The sequence below is a fragment of the Pezoporus occidentalis genome, unplaced genomic scaffold, assembly GCF_034315485.1.
Source record: "Pezoporus occidentalis ecotype Australia unplaced genomic scaffold, CSIRO_AGI_Poc_V1 ctg124, whole genome shotgun sequence".
In the NCBI taxonomy this organism is placed as follows: Eukaryota; Metazoa; Chordata; class Aves; order Psittaciformes; family Psittacidae; genus Pezoporus; species Pezoporus occidentalis.
Window position 1 is genome coordinate 3,034,151 of NW_026913038.1, and position 18,493 is coordinate 3,052,643.

General features: G+C 43.3%; 1 protein-coding gene across 1 annotated transcript in view; it reads right to left on the bottom strand.

Moving 5' to 3' along the window:
- The window catches only part of ERGIC1 (endoplasmic reticulum-golgi intermediate compartment 1), a 58,724-nt gene that overhangs the window by 2,387 nt on the left and 37,844 nt on the right, over positions 1-18,493 (bottom strand). Inside the window, exons 4-9 of the mRNA XM_062607730.1 lie at positions 16,798-16,892; positions 16,044-16,168; positions 13,450-13,554; positions 9,443-9,503; positions 8,156-8,256; positions 5,348-5,470 (exon numbers count right to left, since the gene is read on the bottom strand). Coding sequence (XP_062463714.1) covers positions 5,348-5,470; positions 8,156-8,256; positions 9,443-9,503; positions 13,450-13,554; positions 16,044-16,168; positions 16,798-16,892 — 610 coding nt within the window. The remainder of the gene's footprint in view (positions 1-5,347; positions 5,471-8,155; positions 8,257-9,442; positions 9,504-13,449; positions 13,555-16,043; positions 16,169-16,797; positions 16,893-18,493) is intronic.

The following is an 18,493-nucleotide window of genomic DNA, read 5'->3' on the forward strand; positions in this document are numbered from 1 at the left end:
TGTTTTCTATTACAAATACCATGGCCTTATAGTCTTTTCCCTGTTTCACAAGATACAGTGTTTGCAAACAGGCAAAAGATACTTAAATAGCATGTGAAGGACAGTGACTAACAGCGAAACCTAGCTACCAGTGACACCTCCAGCTAAGGCTGTCTAACACTTTCCATTACAAGGGCTGCTTACAAAAGCACGGCCAACTTAACTCTTTGTGGGCTGAAGTTTTCCATGCAAGATGTGTTGGGTTGAATTACTTAAACAGCAGTAAAACACGTAATCATTTTCAAGAACAGTGTTAAGGAAAGAAATAATCTCCTGATCAGCGTAACAGCCTACTTCAGGTTCTCAAGTGATAGAAAAACATAAAAGTATTCTGACATGTCAAACCAAAGTCGTTTGGCTTGGAGCACCTAAACTCAAGAGGCCAGCAGTTATGGACTTTGCAACACACTCCTTCGATTCCCTCATCTGTGAAATGGGGGCATTTCCAAAATTGCCTCCCAGGGAAACTGTGAAGGAGAAAACATTTAAAGGGTTCAATACCATGACAATAGCTGTCTCAAAGTCCATCTGGAAACTTGGCTTATATAGAAACATAAGACTTATATAGAAACCACCTGCTAGTAATAAGGCAGCAGTCAAAATACTGTAGGATGGGAAGAAACTTTCATCAAAGGGTGTCATCCCACCCTGTGCAGGGCACAAAGCAGGGCTCACATGGAAAGTATGATACACATAATGTAACTCAATAATGATTAACAACCAAGTTATAATTAAACAGGACCTGGCATTTTCTAACTCCCACATTTTTTACTTCATAACTGTAGTGCTCTTTCAATTTGGTCTTTCACATTGTGCAGGATTAGGTGCCTCTGGAATAAGAGACATCAGTCAGTGAGAAGGGGACATGATATACAAAGCTTATCTCCTGACAAGGGCCTGACTAGAAGGGGGATTTTGCTGTGAGCTAGAAGCCAAGAGGGAGAAAGGAATCCCAAATCAGTAAGCCACCACAGCAGACTATCAGGGAAACGCAAAACAACTGACACTGAGGGCACCCAGTGCCATGCTAAATCTACCACACCATATCTCGTCCCACAGAGCACTACATCCCATGGTCAAAGTTACAAACCAAAGAGTAACACAGCAGCAGTGTTCAGCTCTTCCAGCTCGGAGGGAGTTAGCAGTGGCAACAGAACAAACAATTAATAGTGAGCACAGGCAGCAAGAAATAAAGCACTCATTTACATGTGTATTTATAACCAGCATGTATGTGTTTAGTGAGCTCAGTGAAATGAGGAGCTGCAGAAAACATGGCTCTTGCTGGACAGTTGGCATTCCAGCAGAGCATCAGCTGAAGGCAGAGTCAGTACTTTTAGGGGACAAGCCCATCTCCTGCCCGCTGTGCCCCCCTCCCTGCTGCCCCTCAGAGCATGACGCAGGGTGACTTTTCTGGGAGAATGACCGCAATGGAGTTGGGTTATTTCAGTCCACAGCAGCTCAGCTGACGGGAGATGTTACACCGCAAACAACAGAAAAACCATCCAACACTAAGATTTTGCATCATATGGTAGGAAAATGTGATTTCAGTGCAGCAGGGAGGTGGGGAATAGAAAAATAACATATATTCCTCTGCACAGCTCAGTACTGCTGAGTGTTTATGAGTCACACACACCTGGCACTCGCTTGGAGCCTGCCTCCCAGCACGCACACAGCCCTCTTGTTTCGTTGAAACAGAAAATAAAGCAGCACCAGGGTTGGTCTCTAGGTCAGCACAGAAGCTGCACCACCGTGTTTCCTTATCATCACAGATCTAATGTGTATGGAGCATTGCTCTTTAGCAGTGTGGAAGGAAGTTCGGCATCATGCACTGATTTATATTTAATGGAGTTTTATGCTGGGAATAATCTACGTTTGGCTTCATGAGGTTACTGTTTGACTCAGGCCGGGCCATTAAAGGAGGAAGGAAAAGAAATCCAGAAGTGTAATAATTACAGCAGTGAGAGGCCATGCAGTGCAGGATACACTTGAGGGTTTTGAAGAGAGTATGATTACAGGATAGTGGATGGGATGCAGCTGAAGTAAAACACGAGTGGGTATGTAAAAGGCAAGGCTGCAAGCAAGACAACAGAAAGGCGGGTGTCAGATGCATGACTGTGGACCTCTAGGATGTCTTAAAATCTGAACATTACTTTTAAGGACAGAGGGGACCAGTAGAATCCCCAGGTAACTCCTAGCAAGGGAAGCTGAAGAAGCCCACCCAGAGATTTCTGGCTGACTTGCAGCTCATCTTGTGCAATAGTGCTGCCCTGGTTTTAAAAACCTCACAGGACTGAGTCTATGATACCCACCAGTAACAGGTCCCAGGGCTGAAATAACTGTGCCTGCAACCACTGGGGAATGGTTGATGAAGAGTCCTCTCATATCAGGAAAAAAATTCTCTTCTTTCCTGTGGATTTTGAATGCTTTAGCAGAACTTTGGCTTATTTTCTGCCCACCCTCCCCTCCCAGCCCTGCACTGACCTCATGATAAAACCTTCTTTCAGTTTGGCCACTTACAGAACTCATAAATTTTCAGTAGTGAAACTTCTCCCCTTGCTCCATAACCTCAACCACGAGGCCATGAATGGCTTCTCTTTCTGGGGAGATGCCTTGATTTTAAGCAGTACAGTTCCACAGGCAAAAACTACTGTGTTCAACACTATGCCAAGTGCCTGTGGTTAACCCCAGGAGATCCATGGCAAAGTTACAGCACAGCGGCAGCACTGACCCACAGGCAATACAAAACCTTACTTAGTACTGATTTTTTTGAAGTGTGACGTGTAAAGTATAATCTGTGCTAAATGCATTTTGTCCTGCATGGGAAGCACTTTTCACATGGTACAGAAAATTAGGGTAAGTCTTCACAGCACAAAACCCCAAGGAGCAGGCCTGAGTTCAAATGGGCCTGTTGGGAACACAAAAGGCCTGGGAACACTGCTGTGGTGCTATAATGCTGCTCTTAGTGGTGCTGAAGTTTTCTGGGGGCAAACTTGTTACTAACAAAGACCATCAGACAACCTTCCCAGCAGGAGAATGAGACTCCTTTGGCTCTCTGCTGAAAAGCCAACACCCAGCTCCCATCTGACCTCTCCACATGGGATCATCCCTCCATAGTGTATCCTTCCCTCCAACACCGATGCTGCTTCCTACAGAAAGTCTCTTTCAAACAGGACATTCTCCTACCCCCAGGGCCCATTTAAGTGTACTGAAAGCCTCATGGGTGCCCCAATAAACAATCTGCTCACCAAAAGGAGTTGCAGGTGATGCCCCCCCCCCCCACCTCAGAGCCACTCCTGTGGTTAAATGAAGCAGCTGCTGCTCAGACAAAAGCTGATGCTTTCCATAGCCAGCCCCATTTGGCAATGACTCCAGATGCCCCAGCGCAATCTGCCTGGACCTCAGCCCAGTACTGATCATTACTAACTGGTCTCCAGAGCAACTGTGATGCAAAAGGCCATGCTGGAGATACAGGAAAGGGCTAAAGCAGTGGAAAGGACAACGGAACAGATCATGTCATCGAAACAGGGCAAGGAAACCTAGGACAAAGGGTATTTTAATCCTCTACAGCACTGCTCCCCTCCACCAGCATTCTCAATTCCACCTTAAACACTGTATAGCTTTAAGGTGTAGCACATACACAGCCAAGGCTGCCCTACTGTAAAACATCCCTAGCCTAAATGAGAGCAAGAGCATCTGTACCAGGGTCAGATAGTCCCAGGCCGATAGTCATGATGCAGCATCTGTAACAAGGATTTGCCTCTATGTCAGCCACATCTGACAACGGTCTGGCCCACCTGTCTGATGTGCTGCATAACAGCTACTGCAGCTACCAGTGTCATCCACGCATCTCCATTGGAAAGATGTTCCATTGGAATGTCCCCAGGTGAGCTGCTGAGACTATAACCATTTAAAAGACCAAACGAAGCAGACAAAAATCCAACTGTAAAACTCTTCTTAAGCAGTCTCGCACCCAGCATGTCCCTGGTTAACTTCTCAGACAGGATGTGACAAAAGTCTACTTGGGGCCACCTCAAATCCGAAAGGTCATGGTGACAAGCAGTGACTCTCCTGTAGGCTCCTTACGTAAACTCTGAAGCACAGTATCGAATTCAACAAAGATGCCATTTATATGCACACAATGGCTTATCAGCAGTAAATCAATGCTAGCAACAGACATGACCATTAATAATAACATCTATCAATCCTTTCCAAACACTGTTTCCTATTAAAAACACCTCCAAACCCTCACCCTCACCAAGATGCGTAAGAAGCTTATGAGAGCATACTGTTAGGGGAAGCAGTACGAGATGCCAAGTCATAAAACGCTGATGTTTGACCTTTTTTAGGATTATGTTTTGAAACCAAACAGACGTGCTAAGAAGAGAAGGTCTTAAACCATGACATTTAGATTTGCTTCAAGTCCCTTCCCCTTGGTATTTGTGTATCCTAGAGATCACATGTGTTTCTAAAGTGAAGTGAACTTGCTGTTTATCACAAGCTGCAAAAATCAAAATCTTTAAGTGCAACACAGCCACAACTGTTTATGTTACTTCCAATTAAAATATTCAAACAGTTTAAAATTCAAAATCCGAGGTTTTCATTCCAGCCAATTTATCACCTACTGCACATTCCACCTCACTGGCACAGCAGGCTGCTGCTTAAATTTTAAGCCACCTCCATGAGGACACATTTTTGAAAGTTCTGGAAGAGCTTTAAATAGCTCTTTGCCTAAGTAGCAGCTTGGACAGTACAGCTTTGTTATAGATGCTGAGATCAGTACTGCAGGATGTTAGCTGGATAGATCAAAATATAACTTGTCAGGAAAACACCTCTGGAATTCGATAATGCAGCTCTTCTCCTCTTCTACCCAGGAGTAAATGCCTGGAACCAGCATACCCATATTAAGCCAAGCAGCAGCACTGATTAAAGCAACTGCTCTGCATTCTCTGCAAGTTAGATCTTAGAGAGACAGCTTACTGCAGGATGCTTTACTGCATATCATATTAGCTTTGCTTCCAAGTTTCTGACACGCTGCAATAGTAACCATCCTGCCTAGACAGAGTTTGGCACTTCTGGAATAGGATAATTTTCCTTCTTCTTGTGCCTAGCTATCAAATTAAGTTGTCAGAGCACAGGGTTTAGCAGTTACTTCACTTACACTTCAGTACAATTGGGTGATGTACTGCTTTATTTCAATCACGTCACAATGCTCTGAAGTAGAAACTTGATTCTTCTGGACAAGAATGACTCGGAAGAGAAATGGAAGGCAGGCAGGAGACAGGAGAATTGGAGGTTTAGAGTAACTTACCGATGTGATAAACCTATACAAAGGCTGTCGTCTCTCTGTGTATTTCACTGTGATGGGGCTCAAATCATAACGAAACCAGATAGCTGGGATAATGCGGCCAGTGTGACTGTAGGCTACGTACTCCTAGAAAAGAAAGGGGGGAGAAAATAGCAGAAAATGTGAGCAATCTCCTTCCATTTGGAGTGTCTGCAATAAAACTGCTTCTGTGGATCTGGCCCTTACTTCACTCTTTAGTATTAACGATCAGACTGAAAGAAGCAAACAGTTAATTCCTATGACTGTTCCCCACCCTTATGAAATAGGAAAATAAGGTCTTTATAGTCTGATAATGATACAGCTGCGAACAGAGTGATGGTGCTTACTCTCACCTTTATTCAAAGTTACAGAAGTAAACATAAAGGCTGTCATCGATTTCTCTAGCTTAGATCTGTTCTATTTAAATACAAGCAGTCTCTAAGCGGTTGCAAGTGAAGTTTTATACTGCCAGCATGTAAATCTGGGATATTCAAAAGAAAACAGAATTTCGTTTGCAAGAACCTGAAAATCCCTTCATGTCCATGCACAAAATAGCAAGCAGCAGCTCCTGTCTGAAAGGAACCCTTTGCCTCGGGACCACCAATGTGAATGCTTTGCCCACTCAGTATAAATCACACAGTGCCATGTTTAAACCCTGCTGAAAGCCAAAATGAAACTGTATACACGAAAATATTGGCAAAGGTTCAAAAAATATTCCAAGATCGTGTGGAAGAGACATCTTCAAATTGCCAGTGAGGGTCTCTTTTAATCCATTTCTTTAATAACAGCAATCAGTCAGACAGAGGACATCTCAACACGACATACTGCATACTGCCAACGTAGAACAGATACTAACACCAACATAGCATCACATGTCACATCTTTTTGAGCTAATATTTTGTCTGCGCTCTCAGTGGAAACAGATATCATCTTTCAAGGAACAGGACATTTATCTTGACAGACTGAAGAAAAATCAAAGCAAAGCAGGCTGGGGACTTGTCAACCAGCGAGAGCCATCAGCATTGGCACAACACACACTGCCTCTTTACCCAGCTGCTCTTCCCTTCTTTAGCCCTATGACTTGCCTGCCAACTCAGATCACCTCTTCTGTTTTAATTCTCCTTCATACAGAGGCAAAGGCAACCTCAAACACTTCAGAAAGATGAAGAAACGACAAGCAATAGGACACCCATAAGCATGACAGAAAAAAAAAGGATAATTTTATGCTCTGTGAGTGCAAAGGGAGCAAGCAAAACAGCATCTCTCTCCTTCATTAATTTCGTAATTCCCAAATTTCCGTCTAGTTTTTCTCAATGGATGACAAGAGAAGCAGAATGTGACTGAAGTCCCTAGTCATGGTGTTTTCAGGGCTGTTACTGCAGAAGTTCTGCAGCCTATCTTGGGACAGTGGTTATCTGGGGAAGTGAGGAAACAAGGGTCTTAAGACGGAAAAGGGGAGAGGAGACAGACAGTCCACACTTAAAGACTATATCAATCTCTTCATACTTGTCAATCTATGCCAGACTATTCCAATAGCTTCCAATTTCTTTTTCCCACAGATCAGGGTGGAAGACAAGGGCTAAAGCACTGATAAGAGAATTCTTGTTTTTAATGAGAAGAAAATGCAGATGCAGCACTGTTTCTCTGCCCTTCAGTTCTGATAGAACTGACCTCATTTTTTCCTTCCTCTCCCCTTTTCCCCACCAGCAATCCTGCCCTAATGAGTCAGTCTTGGCCAAATGCCCCCATTTGCAACCGTGTTCATGGGAGCGTCAAAAGCTCCTGCTGTCTGTTTTCCGAATTACTATCAGAACTTGCGTCGCAAGAGTCTTATCAGAACAACAGTTGTGACATTAAGCAGAACAAATACATTGCAATCTGAATACAGGGAGACATCCAAATCATTGGGACACACTGTACATGCCCAAAAGTCACTAGACAGGAACGTTAATCTAACAAATAGTTGATGAGAGCGCATGCTTGATTCCCAGTTACTGCAAACTAGCAGTAATTAGGCATTATAAACCCATTCTGGACTTTCATTTAAAACTATTTGCCTATCAGGTGCTAAACTGAAATACACTTTTTTCATTAGAAAGTAAACAGGGGCTCTTTTTAAAAGGTCAGTACACTGTATTATTAAAATACAAAAAATTTCACATTTAATGTAAATTAAGAATTATAAATTTATAAGAACTATTATAACCCACTAAAAGTGGGCACTGTGAAATAGTCAACCAGTAACTATTTGCTGCTGCAGGTTCAAGGGCTTAATATCTGAAATCAGCATCTATAAAAAGCTGATGACTGCTGACTTAGTCTGATATGTGCAACACAATTAACACTGTTTTATTAACAAAACCACCTGTAAGTGCTGCTTTGTGTGTTCAGTTCCATTGCAGTTTCCACCCAGATGAATCTTGACACAAATCATAAGAGCTCCTGCAGCATGTACAAACCTTCCACATAATTTATAGAAACGTCCCTCAGTTAAACTGATATATGAGAAAGTCAGGAGTAAGACTACACTTCTCTAGGATTAAAACAATACCACCACCTGCTTTGACAAGCCCTCTCCATCCAACCCTGTTAAATGCCGGCACCAGGAGCAAGACAAAGCTTGAAGAGCTTCAGTTCCTCCTTCTCCCAGCAGAGGCTACTCCTCACCTACAAACAAATGTACCCGGCTGCAGAACAGAGGAGCAAGAGGGAGGAGGAATGATGACTGAAGATCCTCCATGCATCCACTGGGCTGCAATAAGGAGCTTCTCTGAGAACTACCTGCTTCTTTACCTTATTTGCTACAGTATATTGGTAAGAGTATCGCTGCTTGCCACTCATGTCTTCGTACACCGTCGGGACTATCTTCAATATATAATCATGAGATGCAAGAGCTGTGGTCAGGGAAGGAAAGGAAACGAAAATATATGTTAGAATTCAGAGAAAGGAATCACACACAACATTTCAAAGTAAATGAGCAAAATCAACAAGTAAGTCACAGAAAAGGTATGTCCTTCCTCCTCATCTCAGGTTCTGAGACAAAATGACCATTTCGCATACTACTTTTATGTTCTTTGTACAAAATTTTGTAAGGTAGCTGGATGGCACCAGAACCTGCTCACCATTCCAAGACTTCTGCAGTAGCACAACCCATGGAGATGAGTTTGGGTCACTTAAACCTTCCTAAGTGCTTGGAACTACAAATGGTAAGTCTTCCCAGCACCACTAAAAGCTGTCCTGGTTAAATCAAGAACCAGCTAAGGTTAGAACTGCAGCTCACTCAGCTTCTTTTGACAGAAAAAGCTGAGGCACCACAGCCTGTGTAGTCCCATTTCTTATGTACCCATCTTTCTTTCCTTCTCTTCTTTTTACTACAGCTGATCTTCCCCATGATTTAAATGGCTTGCGCTATTTTTCATGTCTGCTGAAACAGTTCTAAAACAGAACTCTATAAGATTTCTGGGCACGATCCTTTAGCCAAGTGTAACACAATGACATTTGGCTCCTGGATAAAAAAAGAAAGAAACAAAAACCAAATAAATCCAAACTACAAGAGAGTTGTTTAGCATCAGGAACAGCCATAGAAATTTTGTTCCAAAAAGTGGACAAGACTGATATCCTTGTGGGAGCCTGAACACCTGAAGCAGTACTGAATGGTAACATGCTCTAGAGATTGCTTTTTGTGTACTGGTCATAAAGAAGGGCAATGGAAATGCCTAACCTTCCAGCCACAAAGTAGAACTTAAGGTAAGATCTAACTTGAACACAAGAACAAGGAAAAGTTATGGTGGTGGTGTCAGCAGGAAAGGGAAGCTATAGCAGCAGGATATGGGTAAAGACCTCAGCAATTCTGAGTCAGTCACAGCAGAGCTGGAGACGATGTCCAGGTTGCAGAAGGGCTGCACAGGACTTTTTTGGGCTAAGCCTTATGTTACTGGAGAAATGACAGTCTGTAATGTCTGGATCATTTTGGTTAAAGAGGCAAATTAAAGACTTCTGGATACATCAGTGTTGCACAAATGGCCCTGTTTTCCCTCCTGCAAAGAGTGGCTAAAACCTGTAATCACCAAAAATACATACGATTTGAGCTGAGTTTGTCTGCTCCCTCCAAGGCATTGAATGCTCCATGAACGTTATGGACCTGGAAAGCAAAGAGGCATATGAAAAAATTATGCTCTGACTTGGTACTCTTGATCTTTCCTTCCCTATGCTATCCTGTAACAAGGAGATCAGCCTGATTCAACCTTCCCGAAAACAAAGCCTCAACCCACTAAAAGATGACCTGAAATATCTTTCAGTGACCATCACCACAGAGGTTGGTTCCAAGTTAAAAAGTTGATTTCACAATGTCTTACAAGATGAAATTCCAAAACCACTCCAAAGCTAAAGGAATTGCAGTTGGAAGAGGCCAGTTGTGAAATTTCATAGTGTGGTATTTCCCAAGAGCTTTACATAGTTAACTGTGAAATTAATTTATCAGGCTAAAAGGGAAATAAATGGGAGTCATATGCAGGTTAAAACTCAAGAGTCTCCTGTAAAGGCAGCCCATGTCAGAGCAGTTGGGCATGTATAGCTTTAACGCATTAGTCCAGCTTTCCCACCATACACACTATGCCCATAGAGATGGGAAGGATGCATGCCAACACTGCCATCCATTCAGCTTTTCCTGCAGCTGGTCCCAGGCATGGGAGTATCTGTTTGCCCAGAATAACAGGATTTCCATCCCATGCCTTCCACACACTATTATCTGGGAGTCTGATGTCCACCACCAGCATAATCAGCTTGTGAACTCTCTATAGGGAAACCCCACAGGAACAGCTGTAGATCAGAGGTTGCGTCATTCACATTATGTACATTAAACTATACAGAAAGAACAAATAATTCCACAACCTAGAAATTCCTGATCTTAAGCCAGACAACTGGGAAGAAGAGCTTGGGAGAAGTATTTGGTCATGGGTATAACAAGGTTTCAGCCCACTAACAGGGCAATGCAATCTCCTTCCCAGACCCTCTCAACAACTGATAGTATTTGGATGGTTTCATCTCATCCTAATGGCTGTTTCCCTATTCTGAATGCTGTGGAGTGGATGATTATTTGGAGGAAGCTACAACTGAACTTGTTTCTCTCCTGAGAAAGGAAATTCTACAGGGACAAAAATCACCAGCAAGGTGCTGGTAACAAGCACAGAGCAAAAGCTGCAGCTGAACCTTCTACAGCACCTTTCAATGTGCTGGCGTTTCAAATACTCTACACAAGAGTAACCATCTCCAGACTACACATGCAGACTGTACACATTCTTTACTAATTTTAGAAGTATACAAAGAAAGAGGGGCCCCTGGACTGGGCTACACTATTATATTCCATTCTTGATAAAGCCGAGAAATAAGCCTCTTATAGCGTATCTGGGCCAGAGACTTTAAGGTCCACTTCAAACACCCTAACAGTAAATATTGAGTGGATACTCAGCAACCAACTGTATCTATCCTGGGAAGTACTAGTATATTTGGACTTTTGTTTTGTCCTTGCCTCCCCAGCATCTACACTTCTATTTATATATGTAAGTTGGCTGCTCTGCTTCTCTCTACATAGGGAGTTTGAAAAGCTGCGAGTTACAGAGACAAAGCCACCAAGCATCTACACAACTGTCTGTTTTGGTAAGAGCAGGTCCTTTGGTGCCTCTGCCTCTCTTGCCTTTGCAACACGGATGGCATTTGTAATTCCCAGTCTGAGGTTTTACCATGATTTTCCTTGTGGAACATTCTGGATTCCTATTACAATACTTGCTGTCTGTAATTAATCTCTGCTCTACAAAGTGCACAAGTGTGCTCCTTGGGGGAACATGCTTGTTTGTACCTTGTTAAGTCCCTGGAAGGGCTTCAACAAGGAGTAAGCTTTTGGCCACGGTAACAAAACTGCTTTGCAACAGACAACTTAAGCAAGTCTGTTTAGCCAGATATTTTCAGGACTTGTCCTGCACTAGCAGGGCCAAATCCAGTACTTGAAGTAGTGGCACAGGAGGCCAGAGAATGGTTTAATAGTGCCAACACTTGTATTCTCCTGCAATGTGGACCTCAAAAAGATCCTTTCTAGGGCCTTGAACACCTTAGGCTTTAACCCCTACAAACGCATGTGATAACATACAACTGGATATATAACTCAGGCAGAGAGCAACAGCAGGCTAAAATAACTTCCAGCCTTGCAACTATCAAGGGAAGACAAGACCTCTCACAAGGTTAGAACTAGGATTATTCAACACCACAATCTAGCACTCAAGAGAATTCTATCATTAAAAACATAACCTCCTACTTTCCGTATCTCTTTACCAGGTTACCTGACATGCAAGAACTACTTCACTGGTTTGAATTTTGGTCTCACCTACATGAGGGAAAAATGTACAAAAAGTCTGCCACTCTGTGCATGAATTAATGTTGAAGAATTGAAGCGCATTCCATGTAAATCTCTGTTTCACACTGTTTTTTCTAGAGAACACAGTGTGTACCTTAGTGGATCATTCTGGCAGAGTTAGTAACAACCTACAAAGAACTAACTCCCAGCACATGACACAAGCGAATGAGAAGCTCCTCACCCTCTTTAAGAAATATGAGCATGTATTACATCAAAGCAGGTGGAGATATTCAGAGGTGTATCTAGACAGATTTAAAGCTCTCCGTACTCACTGGCTCACTGCTGAGACTTGGTAGCACCTGTTTAGTGAACATATCCTTCTTGTAATTTGTGCTGCTGAACTCCTGTTTGCCTGCAGGATCAGCAGCACCTACATGCTCCATTCCTTGTGTATGGAGATGATGAGTAGCTATTCTGAATTCGAAAATACTAATCAAAACTTGTCCAACTCAGAAGCCAACTGTATGTTTGCTAGACAGGTTTCTCACCCCCAGAACTGAAGACGTTCACTCCTTTGCCCCCAACTGTCCAAGACTTCTCATCTCATTCATGCTGATTCGCACTTACTCAAAGACTCCATGATAAAACAGTGGGAATGCTACTTTAGAGTGCTGATTTCCCACGCAAACTGCAGAACTCCCTATTAGCACTTACCCAATATTTTTCATAATCTCAGTGCGCTTTACAGACATTAAGCCAAGCTTATTTATATGCTAATATTCCAGCGTTCCCACACAAGATATTTCCTAAAAGAAGCCGGGAGCAGAATCAGAAGACTACAAAGCAACGCTTAGACTTGTTAGCATGAAAAAGGGTTTTGGAAGTGGGTGTACAAGAAGCAGACTAATGAGACGTCTGTGCTGAGGAAAGATTACAGAGAGACTGTGGGTAAGCAATGTTTAGGGTGAGTCGCAAACTGGGTGTGCACATATATAACTCCCACCTATGATGCTAACTCCTTGGAAGTAGGCTAGAGAAGTGCTGTAATCTGTTCTCATTGAGAAATCAGGAATTATTACATAACTTGCAACACCTGGTGAAACTCCATCCACTGGGCAACTGCACACATCCACCTTCTTCCCAGCAGGGAACTGGCAGTTCTAAGTCTAACTTGTGTTTCACAGAACCAATTTGACTAATAGGTGTCTGCTATACAAGTACAGTGAAGTGAATTAAAAGGTACTTGACTGGTGCCATGGTAAAGACAGTAGCAAGCACACATCTTCCCTTAGTACACTCACTGCTCCTCTGAAAGGCAGTCAAGATTTGGTTACTGTATTAATACTGAAAACAGTACTGCATAGATATTTTGCAAGCTGTATTAATACTGAAAACAGCACTGCAGAGCATTTTGCAAAGACATGAATCCTCATTTCTACTCCTTTCAGGAAGCTTATGACAGTTTTCCAAAAGCACTTTCAGTTTCAGATAAAACCAGCGGTTATTCTGTGACCGAACACTGCTCCCTCCTGAAGTGCCATGTAACAGTTTGCAAACTCTTCTGGACTGAAGGTATATTTTATGCATGCAAGAGATGGGCTTACTTGCCCAGGCAGTCCTATCTCATGTCCTCTCCACATTGTACATGGCCCTTCCATAAAACCGAACTGTCTAATATTAAAGTCACTCTCATTGCATTCATTCCCCTAGAGCCAGGAAATTTTCAGGGAAGAGAACTCACCTGTAACTTGTCCCCAAATGAGAGTTTATGGATGACGTGAGTCATGTCAGGATTCTGAGGCTGCGCAGTGGCACTGTGCGTTGACACGTGAAAGTTACCAGGGACCTAAAATTAGTCAAGACAAGGAAGACAGGATTTCACATTTTATCCCTCAAGGCATTGCTAGGCTCTGTGATATGAAGCAGAAATGCCTCGATCCATCCAGCCTGGCAGGATATATCTACTTAGCAGTGGACAACCTCTGGCATGTCAGAGAAAGGCTCTGAATTACCCTCCTGCACTTGACCAACACCACCATACTGCATATAGAGTGGAGATCGGTTACATCCCACAGCCCAAGAGTCTGGCACCCTCACACTGCTGCTGACTAGGAGGTGATGAGTGGATCACTGCCAGCTTTAGGGATTCCTAACTCTTAAGGCTATGTCTTTCATCCCTATTAAAATAAAATTCTTGTCTCTGACAGGGAACAAACAGTTGCTTAATGTTTTACTCCCACATCTCGCATTTGTAAATGGGCCCACTGCCACAACACAACCCAAGCAAGCTGTGGATCTGTTCCTACGGTAGTACTGGTCATGAGCAACCTTACATTTGAGAAGACTGTACATTAAGAATGAGTTTTATATAAGAGAGAAAAAAACCACTGAAACCAATGGGGTTTCCCATACAAACTAAGCCATATCTTCAGCTTCTAGCCCTGGCAATAGCCCTTCCAAGCACAGAATGTTCTGGTTTTAATTTTTTAAATGGAGGGAAATATGAAGTTTCAAAAAAAATACAGATTTCACCTAAGGACTCAGTTCCAAGACAGAAAATGAGCCCTGGTGTCATTCTGATGGGATCACTCTAGGATGCACACACTTTTCAGGTCACCAGCCTCTGTGAAGTGTTTCAGCAGATTCAGCTCGGTCACTGTTACGGAAGGGGCAAGAATTTTTTCCTATCAAGAAGAGGTTGGGAAATCAAGCAACGCTGAGGAGCAATTTGACATGGCCTAAGACAAGAGTGGGAGGACGGTTATACAACTGGTATCCACTGTGCTCTCTGCAGGGACACCTCACCAGCAGGGCCATGGGAGGCCACATGCCAGTTCCATGTGCTTTCAGGAAAGCTAATTTAAATGACTTGAGGAACAGCAGTGTTCTCCTGGGAACACTTTCAGGTGTGGACACAAGCTGTGTCATACACAAGCTCGGTAAACAGGGTGGCAGACTCTGCAGTAAGGAGTACACACAATCATCACACTGTTACCGTGTTCTCCCTCTTTAGGTTTGAGAACAACACCCAAGAGCAATCCCTGGTCATGTTTCAAAGCCTGGCCACATCCCACTCCAGATACCAGCTCATACAGAAGCTTGTACAATTTCTGACAAGGACTGCAGGTCATACATGAGAGGTTGAGGCTTTCAGAGGCTGAAGTCCTGGGCCAGCTCCCCTCGGACAGCAGTCCCAACCACTACAGGAGACAACACAATTAGCTGCCTATCACAGATTAAGCAGTGAAAGGAGCTTCTCATTGCCTCACACAGCAGCCCCCTTTTGAGTTGCTTTGGTGAGCAGAACACACCACATCTAGTAGACAAAACCCAGCTCTGTGCTTTGGGAATTAATAGAACAAGAGCTATATTTCAAGAAGTCCTTTCCCAGTTTTGAGGACTATCAGCTGTCAGTAATCTTGGTGGCTTAGAGGCGAGGAAAGAAATGTCTTCTTTTTAAGTCCCTAATCCTTTCCATGCCACAGAATCAGTAGGAGCTTCTGCTTGTTATTTTTAGATGTGATTTAACATGACCCGGGAGGAAAAGAAGGAAGTAGGATTTTGTAGCCTGTGGTACATGAAGTGGCCTGAATAAAGGGTGTGTCCTTCTTAGGACATCAGTGGGCCCCACCACTGCCTCTCCCACCCCAGCTAGTCATCTCCAGCATTACATAGCAAGATTATTCAATCCTGAACACACCCATCCCAGAGAGGAGCCTCCTCCAGGCCTGCATTTTCATTCTTTGAGACAGAAGTGGAGCACCCCAACAAAGCATGCGCAGAGGCTGCCTGCACGTATTCCAAACATATCAGCATGGAGCCGCTTCTGTTATGTTGGCACCCTCTAGTAAGGAACATTCCTGTCATTCTGCGGCTCCTGGAATAAAAGAGCACTTAGATAGAGCCATTGCCAAAGACCTCTGCACGGTGAGTCAGATTTTGGAGGTGCAAAAGTCGTGAGGAATAAACACAGAAGCCATGTGGCATTTGTAGGGAGTTCATACATCCCCTAAACATGAGGCTGCAGCACTGAAAGAGACAAAACGGGCTGCAACATAGAGCTGCTCTCTTGCATTAAACAATGCTATCTCAATTAACTGGTTTGGAGAACAAAGTAAAAGCCTGATCTAACACATTTCTATAGGTCAGCCTCCTTCTATATGCAGCCTCCTCTCCCCAAATTGTTCTGCAGCATTGAGAGACATAACCTTACTGGTGATTAGGGACATGAACATCAACTCCACAGCAGAGACATTGGCACAGAGATTTTCATGAGCATTTTACAAATGGATTTCCCTAGCCAGCACACACTCACCTACTGTCATTCCTACTCACCTTGTTGATGCTGAAATGGCCCTCAAACCTGCAGCCATCCCCATTATTGAGAGGTATCTTCATTGAGTTGTCAATATGACCCACTTCGTGCCTTCCCATTTCATCTTGGATGTCTAGCCCAACTACTGCATGGGTGGGAAGAGACAATAAAAAAATCAAAACAAAAGAAATAACAGGAAGGGTGCACAGGAAAAGAATGCACTGTTTTTACTGGGAAAAAAATCCACATAGTTTTTGCAGACATTTGACTAAACTGCACTAGTAATGTCATTTGTCAAATGCTAATAATCATACCAGCTCTTCAGAAAGGGCTTTGTAACCATACTTCTCAGACTGCCTATTTGACACAAATACCATGTCCTGCCAGCTGACTGCAATCTCAATTACACAGACAGAAAAACTTCAGGTAGACAAGGCAGGTGATTTGTGAAAAGCCAAGCTGGAGTGTTCAGAGTCACAAATGAAACCTGGGAGGTTTCTTGCTCCAAAAGGTCACTGTGAAAAAAGGAAATGATCTTCAGAAAGAAGCCAGCGAGGGAAGTCACCCACTAACACAGGCTGCAAAGCGAGCACAGGGTCCAAGGAAACAGGTGTCCTGGCTTGGAACAGAAAGTGATGTGATAGTGGCAAAGGCTGCAGCTACTTGATCTCCATCCACCCTGTTACAGAAGAAGGGCTACTGTACCAGGTTGGGTCTGTTTGAAGTGCTGTTTAAAATACAAAGACAAACTGATAAGCGAAAAGGGGTACTCACATTCACAATGCAGGTTTGGCAAACTGATGTTTAGATTCACTTCTATTTTACCTCCACTGTCTTTGTCTGGGTCATCCACATAGAGCTCGTTAACTCTGGAGGACAGAAAACATGGGTGGGTTCAGGCATGGAGATACTTTTCACAGGGAAAAAACAACAACTTGCATGGGAAGGGAAAAAAAAGGGTACTTGAAGAGGGGGTTTCACTATGTGATGGCTGCAAGTCACCAGACAGAGAGCAGGAAAAGCCCCCACAACTGCATGGGGGCAACCACTGTTTAGTTTTACTTCTGGCCTGACAGAAGTGCAGGAAGCTTCAAACAAGCCGATTTATGCTTCTTGCCCCCTTCTCTAGCCTGAGTTTCCAAAGGTGATACAAAACGAGAAGCTGATGTCGAAGCAGTGGCAGGCTAGTGTGTGAGCCCTCCACATACCTGCGCTGCTACTCCTTTTAGGAGGCAAGGAAGCATATGCTTTTTGTTTTGCTTCACACATGTTTTTAGAGAAAGGCGCCTCTCACCTATCCCACAGGAAAGCTTCTTTGTATAACTGTCTTTTGTTATTGCCACCCAGTTGACAACCTAGTGGCAAGAGAAGGCAGCATGGCATAAATCTCTCTCCTTAATATCTCATTTCAATCTATGACTGGTAACCAAAAGCAACAACTAAAATTGAGAAGAGGATCTGAGCCAGGAACAGATGGGAAGAAACATCCTGGACAGCAGGATCTAACACACTATTCAAGTCTCCCAAAGAGTAATGTTGTTTCATGGCACCCACAGTGCTGGCACATTCTTCACAGAAGACAGAATACAGATACAGAGTAAAAGGAACACAAATATTTATTGTTGGCACATTCAATCCATCTGACATGTAAAAAGTAAACAAAAAAAAGCCCAACACAAGCACAGCCGAATTCCTTGAACAGCCCCAGAGAACCCACTGCAGGGGAACTCACTGCTCTGAACCAAGAAGATGGCAATATTACCCAGCAGCTCTTTCTCCTTCGAAGCCCAACACTGTTCAGCCTCATCAAATACTAAGATTTGATAATTTATCTTCCAGTCAGACACATTACAAAGCTATGGGAATTTATGTTCAGGCAAGCTACATGAAATAAAGTACCTGTAAGTACTCTGTATTATACTTATTTAATGCTCAAAGTGCACGAAAGCCTTTGACAAGCCCTTGCCGAAGAGTCTATTAGACATGCTATTAGACAAACCAGACTAAGGGCAGCTACAAGACAGATTCAAAGTGATTTTGCTCTGGTGATCCATCTCTGGACCATAATGAACTGTTTGCCCTGTGAATTGAGAAGAAACAAGCCTTCACACTGAGAAACACACAGCTGCCAATTCTTTTGGAGGTAATTACTCACAGGTCAGTAGGGTTTACAGACACTCATTTAAAACCAGCACAGCATTTGTCTTCAGCTTCACAGCCCTACCTTTCTCTGTTTTTAATTGGCTTGACAAGTTGCTTGCAATCATTACTCAACGTATTTTTCAAGTGATTAATAAAAATGACACAGAGGGAGGGGAAAGATTGCTCATCAGTGACCTAGTTAGAAGCTTCTTGGCTGAGCCCTCTTCTCTTGGGTGGAATGCATTAAATCTTCTATGTGTTTATTACTGGCAGATTGGGTAGCAATCGGGATTAAGTCATATATCCAAATAGGGTTGTGAGGAGTAGC